At 36.9% G+C, this 13100-nt stretch overlaps 1 protein-coding gene across 1 annotated transcript in view; it reads right to left on the reverse strand.

Moving 5' to 3' along the window:
- Positions 1-13100, reverse strand: part of Tab3 (TGF-beta activated kinase 1/MAP3K7 binding protein 3) — a 56147-nt gene that overhangs the window by 26077 nt on the left and 16970 nt on the right. The window contains exon 3 of the mRNA XM_013026526.1: positions 1383-1574. Within this exon, the coding sequence (XP_012881980.1) occupies positions 1383-1484 (102 nt within the window). The 5' untranslated portion in view covers positions 1485-1574. The remainder of the gene's footprint in view (positions 1-1382; positions 1575-13100) is intronic.

Raw genomic sequence — 13100 nt, forward strand, 5'->3', positions numbered from 1 at the left:
AAAGAAAAAAGGAGGAAAGAATTTACACACACACACACACACACACACATTCCCCAATAATTCTCATTCCACATGCCCAGGCTGAGTTTTGTACTTGCTATATGCTCTATACAGAAGGGGAAGTGTAATTTACAAACCTTTGCCCAGATTTTATAGCATCAATGGGCTTTTTAGAGAGGGAAAAATACTCAAATGTCATGTTTGATTTGCTAAATGTCTTTTAAAATTTGCTAAAAATGTATCAAAAGAGCAAATGGATAAAGAGGTTAGAATTTTTTTTGTTGGTTGTGGGGCTTGAACTCTGGGCCTGAGTACTGTCCCTGAGCTCTTCAGCACAAGGCTAGTGCTCTACCACTTTGAGCCACAGCATCACTTCCAATTTTCTGGTGGTTAATAGGAGCTAAGAGTCACATGAACTTTCCTGCCAGGGATACCTTTGAATCAGGAGCCTGGGATCTAGCTTCCTGAGTAGCTAGTATTACAGGCATGAGCCATCATCACTAGCAAGGTTAGAATTTTTAACAAGGCATATTTGAACACTGTTGAAAGGACTGAAGCGGTGGGGGGAAAGCATCATATTCCTAAAAAGTGATCCTAAATTAAGGGATGATAGTCAAGAGAGAGGTTTTTAAGGCCTGCATTTTAAGCACAAACTACTAAATCTCATTTGTTCTAATGAAAGCAGAGAAAATTTCCAGAGCCAGTAGGGTGGAATATCTCCATAACAATGGATTGTTAATTCTAAAGGAAGAAAAAAGTGAAAGACTCAGCACAAGGTAAATATAAACAAATATTCATTGAGCTGAATTTCAAATTCTATTCTCTCAGTTTGGTTAAATGGCAGGTAATTAGAAGATAAATAAAACAAAACAATGTCAGAACTCATTGTAGACCTAGAATATGTTAGGACAGTGATTGCTAGGAAGTGGTTTCCATTAGGAAGATTTACTCTATTTGGTTTCATTGCAGTAGGGAAATACCTTTGCTCTACCAGAAAAAAACGTGGCTAAAGAGCTAAATGAAAGAATGTGTTAGGAAAAAAAAATCAAACTAACAAAAAAATCTTAATCCCAAAGGCCTAGACCTAATAATGTGTTTACAAACAAGGGAAGCACCTCTGTTACCACTATTGTTATGTGAGTCTATTATAACTACCCTCCCCTGTATAGTTTGTTATACCTTCATATTGCAGTTAGGGTAGTGTGAACACAGGTAAAGTATTGGCTATGTGTGGTGAAGACCAGTGGTCAGGGTTGAATACTGCTCCTAAAAGACAATTTACAAACACTGCTGAAATTTAACTGTTTGGTCACCACACAAAACCAACTCCAACAAGAAAAACTATAACTTAGTAATATCACTGTCTTTGACAGGAAATTTACCTGTAACATGCACTGAGACACCACACCCTCTGGAATTTCAGGGAAACGTTGTCGGAGGTCATGAAGCACCTGAATATCAAGCTGTGGGCTGCTTTGCGCCATGCCAGAGCAAATGGTGGTTGAGTTTCTCTTAGAAAATCAATGTTAACCAGCCTTCCAAAAGAAATGATCTTCCAACATCACAGTCATTTTCTATTAAAAGAAAGTAAAATGTGATTACTCCCAACTATTTACTTCACTATATTCAGACCAATGCCATAAAATACATTAAATTGAAAAACTTAAAGTATGTATATATCTAATTCCAAGGTGAGAAAATAGACCAAGTTGAACTTAGCCAGAGATTTTTCTGATATAATATAGCCAATAAATGGCTTAAAACCAAAACAAGATAAAAAAAAATTAAAAAATCCCAAATCTTGTTTCATCTTAAAACTGAAATAAAAATAGCAGCAGCCAGAGAAAATGTAGAGTATTATTATTTGGCAGCCACATTTTTCTAGCCTTTAGAAATCCTACTTATGTATGTCACTCATGTTTGCCCAAGGGCTCTCACATCACTCTTTTGAAGCACAGTAATCATTTTGATGTCTGGACTAATGAAATAAAGAAAAAAGGACTGGGAACAGCACCAAGCATACTTATATGGTTTGCCTTACATTCTTTTTGTACTCTGAATCCAAAAAAGGTTTGAATTTAAAGTTTAAATAAAGGAAACTCAATTTCTAAATGGTAACAACTTAAAACAGACCCAAATGGAAAGGTGATATTTTTGGGGTTTTTTTGTTTTTAAATTATACTGGTGTCTCATTATTATCCAGACCTGCCTGGGTAGGTTTTCTCCTACTTTTGGTGCCACTGGCACAAGCACTAAATGCAGGCTTTCAGGCCACAACTCAAGTTAAGCACTCTCATAAAGCAACTGCAGAAGCAACAATGCCTCATAAACTGGCAGTATGCAAGGTCAATTAAGCAATCCATTCCTTAATCTGTATTTGCCATTTTTAAAAGTAAAAGGTGCAGTAAATATCATAGAATCTCTTATGTCTGCTGTGTTCAATCACTAAGTGATCAAGTATTTTTTTGTGCTTGTCTGGGGTCTGAACTCAGAACCTGGGCACTGTCCCTGAACTTTTGTGCTCAACATTAGTGCTCTACCATTTGAGTCACAGCTCTTCTTCCCACTTTTTGCTGGTTAATGGGATATTAATGTATCAATTGACAAAACTGAATTGTAAGCAGAACATTAGAAGTATTTAATCAATGTTAGATGTGTTGAGTTTACAAAGATTACTCAAGCAGTAATTGCTGTAGTTGCATGTAAAAATACTTTGTCTTAGGAACTAGACCATGCAGGAGTAAAGGACATTGTGTGGGTGTGCATGTGCATTCACACACATACACATGCACACACACATGCATACACATGTGCATGCATACACACTCCACTCTTTGGGATTTGAATTGGCCAGAGCGCTGTCCCTGAGCTTTATTGTTCAAGGTTAGTTCTCTACCACTTGAGCTATAACTCCACTTCCATCTTTTTGATAGTTAATTGTAGATAGGAGACTCATGGGCTTTCTGGCCCAGGTTGGTTTTGAACTATGATCTCAGATACCAGCCTCCTGAGTAGTGAGGATTACAAGGTGTGAGCCACCTATCTTTTTGATAGTATATAGCTGACTATATAGATATAGATATATAGTATATAGCTGACTATATATATATAAAGCTGACTTTTCCTTTTGATAGTATATAGCTGACTAGACACAGGGCCTCACAGTGACTAGATAATCCAGTAGATATTAGATAAACTGAAAAAAATGAATCAAATTTAAATTTAACAGAAATGTTAACAGCTTTCCTACCGGGAAATGATCAGTACTAGGACCTCCTACCAGGAACTGACCACATTTTGAATAACTCCAAACTTCTATAAAGAGCTTCTGAAGCATCCAAATGCTAGCAATTTCCCGCTGGTATATATCTTTGTTTTTCTTTTCCTTTTGCAGCTTCCTCTCTTTAATTAGAAGTCTTTAAAATACAAGATCAATATAGTTCTCTTGTATGAGAAACAAGAAAAACCAAGAGTCAACAAAGACATACAGGTTTCAGGTGCAAGAAGAGCTTGGGCTCCATGCAGTTCATAGTACTTTGCAGTTGCCAGCTCTCAGATTGTTTTGTCAGCCTCCAGGACAAAATTGCCATTAATCTTTTTCTTTCTTTCTTTCTTTCTTTTTTTTTTTTTGGCTGTGGGGCCTGAACTCTGGGCCTGGGTGTTGAACTCAAGGCTAGTGCTACCACTTGAGCCATGGCACCATTTCCAGCTTTTTCTGTTTATGTGGTGCTGAGGAACCAAACCCAGGGCCTCAAGGCAAGCACTCTACCACTGAGCCACTTTCCAAGCCCCTGCCATTAATCTTATCACTATTATCAGCTACTATTTACTAAACAATTATGTCCACAAAGTTAACTATAATTATTTCCATTTCACAAATAAGAAAGTGAATGCAGAGACTGAGTAGATGGCAGAATTATGAGTTAAACCCAAACAGTTTTCTAAAAAGTCTATAATCTTTCCATCATGCCACCAACAGGAAGGAAGAAATCCCGAGGGCACCTTTCTAATGACAAGCAACATTTAGGTATCATCCAAATAGGGATTTAAAGGTATTCAGGGAGGTAGAAAGCTGTGAGGGAAGGAAACAATTCTTGTACAAATGAACTGGCTGTTTCAGAATGTAAAAAGCAGTGGTACAAGGAAGAAGTTATTTTTTTTTAAGGGTTGCAAATATTTGCCTTGGAAATAGTTTATTAAGGCACTTTCATATCTAAGCAAATGACTTAAACACCCAAAAAGATGCCTGTAACCTGAAAAGATGATTGATAGTAGACCAACATTCTACAACAAAGAAATCTAAACTGATAGAACCATTTTTCTTAAAGGATTATAGCACCGGGTGCAGGCGGGGCACGAAAGTACCTGAGACTCCTATCTCCAATAAATCACTACAAAACTGGAAGTGGTGATGTGACTCAAGTGGTAGAGTGCTCGCTGAAGAGCGCAGGGACAGCGCCCAAACCCAGAGTTCAAGTCCTATGACTGGCAAAAAAAAAGTTAAAGAGAAAGGATTAAAGCATATAATCTTTTTTTAGTAAGTTTTTTATTGAGAAAATACTGTACAGAGGGGTTACAGTTACATGAGCAAGGTAATGAGCACATTTCTTATCAAGCATTGTTGCCCCCTCCTTTGTTTTTCCCCTACCATCCCTTCCCTCCCATCTCCACAACTACACTCCCCTCCTCACTACCACCCTCCCCCTACCCAGGCCAAAGATGTATAGTTCATTTTTGACATAACATCTTGTAAATCTCATTGGTGCAATGGGTCCACCTGTACCCCTATTTAAACAATTTGTTTTTTCCCTTCCTCTTCACAAAGTATACCAACATCAAACACAGTGAAAACAGGGGTTATACAAAGCAACAAAAAAAATCACATGGTACCTTATAAATACATTATAAACAATAGCAAGAAAGATAGCCAGGCACCGGTGGCTCACGCCTGTAATCCTAGCTGCTCAGGAGGCTGAGATATGAGGATCATGGTTCAAAGCCAGCCTGGGCAAGAAAGTCCATGAAACTCTTATCTCCAATAAACCACAAGACAATGGGAAGTGGCGCTGTAGCTCAAGTGGTAGAGTGCTCGCCTTGAGCTTAAGAGCTGAGGGACAGTGCCCAGGCCCAGAGTTCAAGCCCCATGATCGACCAAAACAAAACAAAAGAATAGCAAGAAAGAAAAAAACCACTTGTGTCCCTATCTTCGGGTTCATTTTGCTTAAATTCATCTTATCTGGTCATAGCTTTTGACCTTTTCTACTTGTCTCAGATATATACTAGTTATTGCAAATAAGGCAAACCATGGGACCTGTTTCTTTGGGACTGGCTTACTTCACTTAATATAATTTTTTCCAAGTCTTTCCATTTCCTAACAAATGGAGCGATGTCATTCTTTCTGATGGAGGCATAGAATTCCATAGTAGTTGACATTCTGCCCAGTACATTTATTAACATAAGCTCTAACAGACATGGATAATCACGTAGTGTATCGTGGTGGTATATATCACTTAAGCCACACCTGCACTTCTGGCTAGTTTTGGTGTTTAAAAAGAGGTAAGAGTCTCTTGTGTTTTCCTGCCTAGTCTGGCTTAGAACTACAATCACAGGCTCCTGAATAGCTTTCATAAAATGTTAAAATATGTCTTTTAAAAAGTAATTTCCCTTTTGTTCACTAAGAAGTAGCAAACCATCTTAAAAAAAAGTTTAAAACCAGCTTAAGGGGGCTGGGAAGGTGACTCAGTGGTAGAGTGCTTTGCCTTACATGCATGAGGCCCTGGGTTCGATTCCTCGTAGCATATAAGCAGAAAAAAGCCAGAATTGGAGCTGTGGCTCAAGTGGTAGAGTGCTAGCATTGAGGTAAAGAGCTAAGCGACAGTACCCAGGCCCAGAGTTCAGGCCCCACGACCAGCAAAAAAGAAAAAAACAGTTTAAGGATAAAATATTTCAGGTGATAAGTCAAGTTCCTTTAAAAACACTTAAAAACTTCTGGTGTCAGAGTGAAGTAAGGTCACGAGGAGAAGGGTAGATTAATGGAGAGGAAAAGGATGAGGGAATGAAGTCATAATAGTCAAGGTATATATGTGAAAATGAAACTAGGAAAATTGAGGTAATGTCCGTAGGGTTGGGAGAAAATTTTCAAAGGGCTATCATTAATTGAGATTTTTGTACTCATAAATTGACATACTGAATTGAAGCCTTAAAGATAAGGAAAAAAAAACAAAAGTACTACACTGTATTTTTGTATTTAGTACCATCACAAACAACTAAAATGAAACCTTCAGATAGTGTTGTATTAATCTTAGCTACAATGCAGATTAAACATACAATTTATTGTCCATATATATCAAGGTATGCACTGACTACTATACAGAATACACAGACTTTGTTTATGAACATTAACATGGACTGCTACTTTTGTACAATATCAGAAGTACTCAATGATGATTTTTTCATTTAAAACCACGCAGAGACACATTTGCAAATATTATTTGTTATCCATTGGCAAAATTAATGTATCAGGGAAACAATGTCTCTTTTTACATGTGTCTAAGAAAATGATTAGTTTGTACCATGCTCCAAAGCTGATCTTTTTGTTCTTTGCAGTGCTGTCCTGAAATCATGAATTTGAATATATTTGATATTATTACTCTGATGCTCAAATTTTTCCAGTTTTGACCAGCAGATTTCTCTAAGCTGGCTCTATGTCAATTTGACATGATATTAAGGTATATTGTATAACTTCCTTGCTACTCTGCATACCAAGAATTTCAAGATGCTCCACAATCTTAGACTGAAGTTATACCTCTAAGAAGTCCTATATTTATAAATATAAAAAGGTAATGTACTTATTTTTGTGATTGTAAAGGATATTTTTTGGAAGTTATTTCACTTTACCAAGATAAAAATGATAGAATGTTGCTTTTTTACAGCCCTGATTGAAAATGTATATAGGTATTAAATATTAATGCCTACTAATGTTATAGAAGAGAGAAAAGCAGACATGTGATTCCTATATAGTTCCCCTAGAGTTTGCTGATGGGTTAAAATGTGTATCTGAACAACCTTTGGATCTAGATGTCCACATACAGAAATTCAGAGCACAGAGGGTCATGATACGCTGCTCCCTGTATGCCTAATAAGCAAAATCTAGACTCTGGGAAACTTGACAGATGTAAAGGACCCAGTTCTTCAAATTGTAGGGATTCAGAGAGATGTAAAAGATACATCACATTTTTGAGAAGTAGATGAGACTAAATGGGTTTAGTTTAGGATATACCTTTGGCTCCAGATAGTATTTTTTTTGTCAGTTGTGGGGCATGGGCGCTGTCCCTCAGCTCTTCAGCTCAAGGTGAGCATTCTACCACTTGAGCCACAGCGCCACTAGGATATACCTTTGGTGAAAAGCTGTAGATATGGTTACTATAAAATTTCTTTTTAATGGTAGAACACGAGTATGCTCAAAATGGGACAAGGTACTTCTAAGGTGGCTGGCACATTTCTATTTTGGGAACTTATAAGAGTATTTACTTTAGAATAATTATACCAACCATAGTTAATATTACATGACTTTATGTTTTTAAATTTTTAAATAAAAACTATTTCAAAATTATTTAAAGATTTTAAAAATAAAACATTTTTTTTTAAAAATGACACAAAGAAGAACCTGAGCTGTATGCGCTATGCTCAGAACTGACCAAACTCCCAGGACACCCATGAAACAGCTAACACTGAGGCCCAGATAGCCATAGCTGTAGCTTATGAAGTTGTGCAGACAGTCATCCTAAATCTTGATCATCACATAGCTTATGGGCCACATGAACCAGGAGCTTCTGCAGAGGTGACATTTACTGCCTGTCAGCTCTGGGGGAGGGGGAACTTCTGAATTTTGCAGGCAAAACAAAGACTGGGGCTCCTGATGCTGTGCTTAGAAATGGCATCACGGAGGCTGTCTTTAGTTTTATAGCCATCTCCCTAATTCAGGAGACTTGGCACTGTAAGTACAGTGGGTTCTGTTCCCAAAAAAGTAGTTGCTAGGACTTCTCCCAAAAGAATTCCTCTTCCTAATTGAAGAGGAAGCCCCCCCCCTCCAGAGCTTTGCTCTGATAGCACAATTCCCCACACTCCAGAAAATGATATGAACATTTAAGTGGTTTGTTTCCACAGCCTTCTCTGAGCTCAGCAAATACATAGAATGGTGCCATTATGGCTCAGAGAATTTTACCTCTGCCAGAATTTTAGCTTACTTCCTAAAATAAGTATATCAGAGGTTGCAAACCAATGGTCTGTGGGCTGAAATCTAGCCCACAGATCTTTTGGATTTTGAAACAAATTGCACTACATTTTAAAACAGGAAGACTTTCCATAAAAATTAAACATCTAGCTTTCCTCTAAAAAATTCCCTATAAAATAAAGGCAACAATTAACTGAAGCTGAGGTGCCACCTGCTCCTTTGCCTAGATCCTACAGTGCCTCGAAATCCTAAATAATAAGGCTTGCCTTGCTTTAGTTGTTTACATACTGGCTAAATTAATGGTACCTGTAATGTGTTCTACAGTGAGATTTAAAGGTGTTACTGGCTGAGCACTGGTGGCTCACTCTTGTAATCCTAGCTACTCAAGAAACTGAGATCCAAAGGATCCAAGGTCAGGCCAGGGAGGCCACAAGCCTCCACATCTCCATAATAATCAGCAGAAAGCTAGGCTGAAAGCACAACCTAAAGTGGGAGAGCACCAGCTAGCAAGTGATCCATGTGAGTGCAAGACCATGAGTTCAAACCCTAGTATAGCCAAAAAACTATTAATTTAATTAAAGATACTATTATGCTAGTTTAGTGTGCCTTAATAGCATATTGTTGATGCACTTATACGGGGCACAATAATTTATCATTATGTAACACTGCCCCAGGAAAGGGAAGTTATTCAGTATCCTGATCCTTCCCATAAATCTCAACATCAGCAAACAGCTTCTAAAGAGGTAATAACATTTTGGCTGATGACCCTTGTTAACATGATCAGTGGCGTGAGCAGTCTCCCAGGTCTCAAGGAGTCTTTCTGTGTGGAAACATTCAAGATTAAAAATATGAATAAAAGGGCTGGGAAGGTGGCTCAGTGGTAGAGTGCTTGCCTTGTAAGCATGAGGCCCTGGGTTTGAATCTTCAGCATAACATAAGCAGAAAAAAATGGAAGTGGTACTTTGGCTTAAGTGGTAGAGTGCTAGCCTTGAGCTGAAGAGCTGAGGGACAGTGCCCAGGCTCAGAGTGCAGGCCCCAAGACTGACAAAAAAAGAAAAAAAATCACCTATTTTTCTTATTGGCCTGTTCTATTAATAACAGTTGAGCAAAGCTAAGTATGTATATGATTATAAAGCTTTTATAAACTTTCTTCCATTTGGTTGATGCTTTAGAGGTTGTGAGTTTAAGTATTTCCTGATATATATCTATGGACTAGGCACTGTGCTAAAAACTTTACCTAATTTAATTAAAAAAATAACCCCGTGTGAGAGGTAATAATATTTGTATTTTATAAATGAGGAAATGAGGCTCAGAGAAGGCAAATAATTTGCCTCAACAGTGTTAGTAAGCAACAAGGAATACAAACTTGAAGTTTTCACCATTATTTTCCTGTATCACTGGCTACATGATGACACTGATGGTGTCATAATTCTTAAACGCAGCTTTAAGAAGCAGAATAGTGTTTGTATTGGACTGAATTTTCCAAGATAAACAGCAACAAGTGGCTGATATTGGAGCATAATAATCTTTTACTGACAAAGGTAACAGCTCCAATTTCAAGTTCTGTGTATGTATGTAAAAGTGGTACAAAATAACGAGAGAGATAGGAAAACAGTAATTATTTTCCCCAAATAGACCCTCCAAATAATATCTAAAGCAAGCATCCTGTTAGATTTTTATTATAGTAGAAACCATTTTGAACTAGTTACAGATTTATTGCATCTATTTCACATTGTTATAGTCTCAAAAGAGATATAATGCAAAGTCAAAATTATATTTATATTAAAATTTTCACCAAAAACTTTTTCAAGGGCTCTGGGAATGGATCTAGTGGCACAGTGCTTGTCTACCATGTGTGAGGCTCTGGGTTCAATCCCCAGTATTGAAAAGAAAACCAATCAAATTAAATAATGCCCCCCCAAACAAACAGAAGCATATTCAGATTTAACAGCCCCCAAATTAATAAGTTTGTCATAAGTAACCTATACATAGAAATATTTATAAGTATACATATATAGATACTATATACATAGAATTTCAGCCAACAGAGCTCACAAGAAACAACTCCCAAGCATCAATGAACAACATCTAGCACTGAGATCATGATTTCTAACGCCATTCTTTTTTTTGGTGTGGGGGGGCAGGTCCAGTCGTGGGGCCTGAACTCTGGGCCTGGGCGCTGTCTCTCAGCAGTTCAGCTCAATCAATTTAATTAAGAGAGTATTAGAATACAACTCCAAATAAAAATAAATATCCATTAGCCTCTACTGATACAAAGAAATAATTAGTCAAGTGGGGAGAGAAAACTTCCAAAAACTCCAAATAATTTGTACATATAACAGGTCCTCACTGAGCCATTATCATGAACTGAAGTCCATATTTTATTCAGATTTCCTCTGTTTTTAACTTAATGTTAAGGAGATGGATGGAGCATAACTTTCTAGTCCTTTAGAAGGGACTGCACACTGTAACTTCTTTCCAAAGAACACAATATAGAAAGGAATGAGGTTTTACCAGAAGACTGCCTTACAGTGAAGAAGCCTGGCAAACGTTTCCCAACATAAATGGTGATAAATCATATTCATAGTATGTACTGTGAATATAATATAATTAGAACGTCAAATGGCACTTTATCTTTATCATCTTCCTTTAAAAATGTTTATAACCACAATCTAACCATCTGACAATCTCCCACTGAAGGATATTCTACAAAATATCTGATCATTATTTCTCAAAACTGTCAAGGTCTTCAAAATCAAGGAAAGTCTGAAAAACCATATAACCAAGAGGAGCATAAAGAGACATGACCACCAAATATATGGTTTCCTGAATAGAATTCTGAAAGAAAAAATATACATTAAAATGTTATAAACTAAAGAAATGTGAATAAATATGGATTTCAATTAATAACAATGGCTCAATACTGATTAACTGTAACAAATGCATCATGTAAACTATTAATAGGAGAAACTGGATCTCATGTATATACTATCTTCTCAACTTTCTGTAAAACTGAAACTGTTATAAAGTCTATTTAAATTACAGAAAATACCTCAATATGGTTTATGAACCCTGGCACAGGAATTTTGAATTCACATCTCCAGCTCTGAAAGCACCTTCTTTTCAGTAGTCTAGAAATCCGACAAAATAAAAAAATTTATCCTTTTGCTAAATTCTTAACTCAATATGGAAAATGACAAAAAACGGCAGATAAGCTGCTAGACCACACTTTGACAGCAAGTGGCTCTTTTCCCAAACACCATCACAAGTTGAATCATCTTTTCTTTTAGATCAGAAATACCTTTTATAGTAATTAAACTCTACATTATTCCACAGAAGAAAGCCACAGTTCAAAAAGACAAAACATAGTCCAGTGCTTATTAAGACTTTTGTGGTACACATATTTGTAAGTAACCATCCTGAACCTCTCATTTTATTTAGAAAAGATTAATCTTGAGTCTGTGGTGCAGATATTTAATTTTAAATTATACAGCTACAACAGTATATAACTTTTTTAAAATTCTGACTATTGCACAACTGTTTCTGTTCCTCGAAGAGCAATGTATATAGAGACTAATAATCATTATTTTACAGATGAGTTTACTCTTTCCATCATAAGAGATTCAGGCATTTTCAGTAAACCTAGTTAAGTCAATATTAACATCATTTTTTATTTGTTGTCGGTCACGGGGCTTGAACTCTGGGCCTGGGCACTGTACTTCATCTCTTCAGCTCAAGGCTAATGCTCTAACACTTGAGCCACAGAGCCACTTCTGATTTTCTGGTGGTTTACTGGAGATAGGAGTTGCACAGACTTTCCTGCCCAGGCTGGTTTTGAACCACAATCCTCAGATCTCAGCCTCCTGAGTAGCTAGGATTACAGGCATGAGCCACCATCGCCCAGCTTAACATCATTTTATACCAAGTGTTGGGTTATAACAGAGCTATCATTCATACAAGGTTCTAATTAACCTCCTGAGTAAACTTCAGTTTACAACAACAGTAGAGCTAAAATAACATACCCTATTTATGTTTTCAGCACTTTACCATACTTATTTGTTAAGTTCTCATTTTATCTTGAATATTATCTAAAATTGAACTTCAAGTATGAGCAAGAAGTAGTATCCACCATGCATAATAGCTTTTTCTATAATGTTAACTGTCTGCTCTTCTTAAATGTGTGTCTATTACTACCTTCACCACTTGAAATGAAAAAAATCTGACATTTTTATTCTCTAGGTTTTTATCAATATAAATCTTGAGTGACTTTAAAACATGTTCCTTTGACTAAATGCTTCATAATGCTAAATACTCAGAATAAATGACCAACTATAGGACCCTAAGATAAATGGATATGTAATTTTTCCTGGTTAAGTTGTCCTAATGCCTTTGTTGGATCAATTGTAAATGAGATTATTAAAAAGAAAGATAGGACAACCTACTAGTGGCTTATGTCAGAGGCAGATCATTTCCACATTACACACACACACACACACACACACACACACACACACACACACACACACACACACACACACACACACACACACACCACGTCAATCCTGGGGCTTCAACTCAGGGCCTGGGTGCTGTCCCTTGGCCTTTTTGTGCTCAATGCTATCACTCTACCACTTGAGACAAGCGTCACTTCTTGCTTTTTCTGAGTAGTATATTGGAGATAAGAGTATCACAGACTTTTTTTTTACTCAGGCTGGCTTCAAACTGTGATCTTCAGATCTCACCCTCCTGATTGGTAGCGTGAGCCACCAGTGCCAGACTCCACATCATATTATTTAATGGTGATTTTTAATTGCTAGGCTGTAACTGATTACTGAATTATATTATTTATTGGATCATTTGAAAAACA

This window comes from Dipodomys ordii, unplaced genomic scaffold (assembly GCF_000151885.1).
Source record: "Dipodomys ordii isolate 6190 unplaced genomic scaffold, Dord_2.0 Scaffold94, whole genome shotgun sequence".
Classification (NCBI taxonomy): domain Eukaryota; kingdom Metazoa; phylum Chordata; class Mammalia; order Rodentia; family Heteromyidae; genus Dipodomys; species Dipodomys ordii.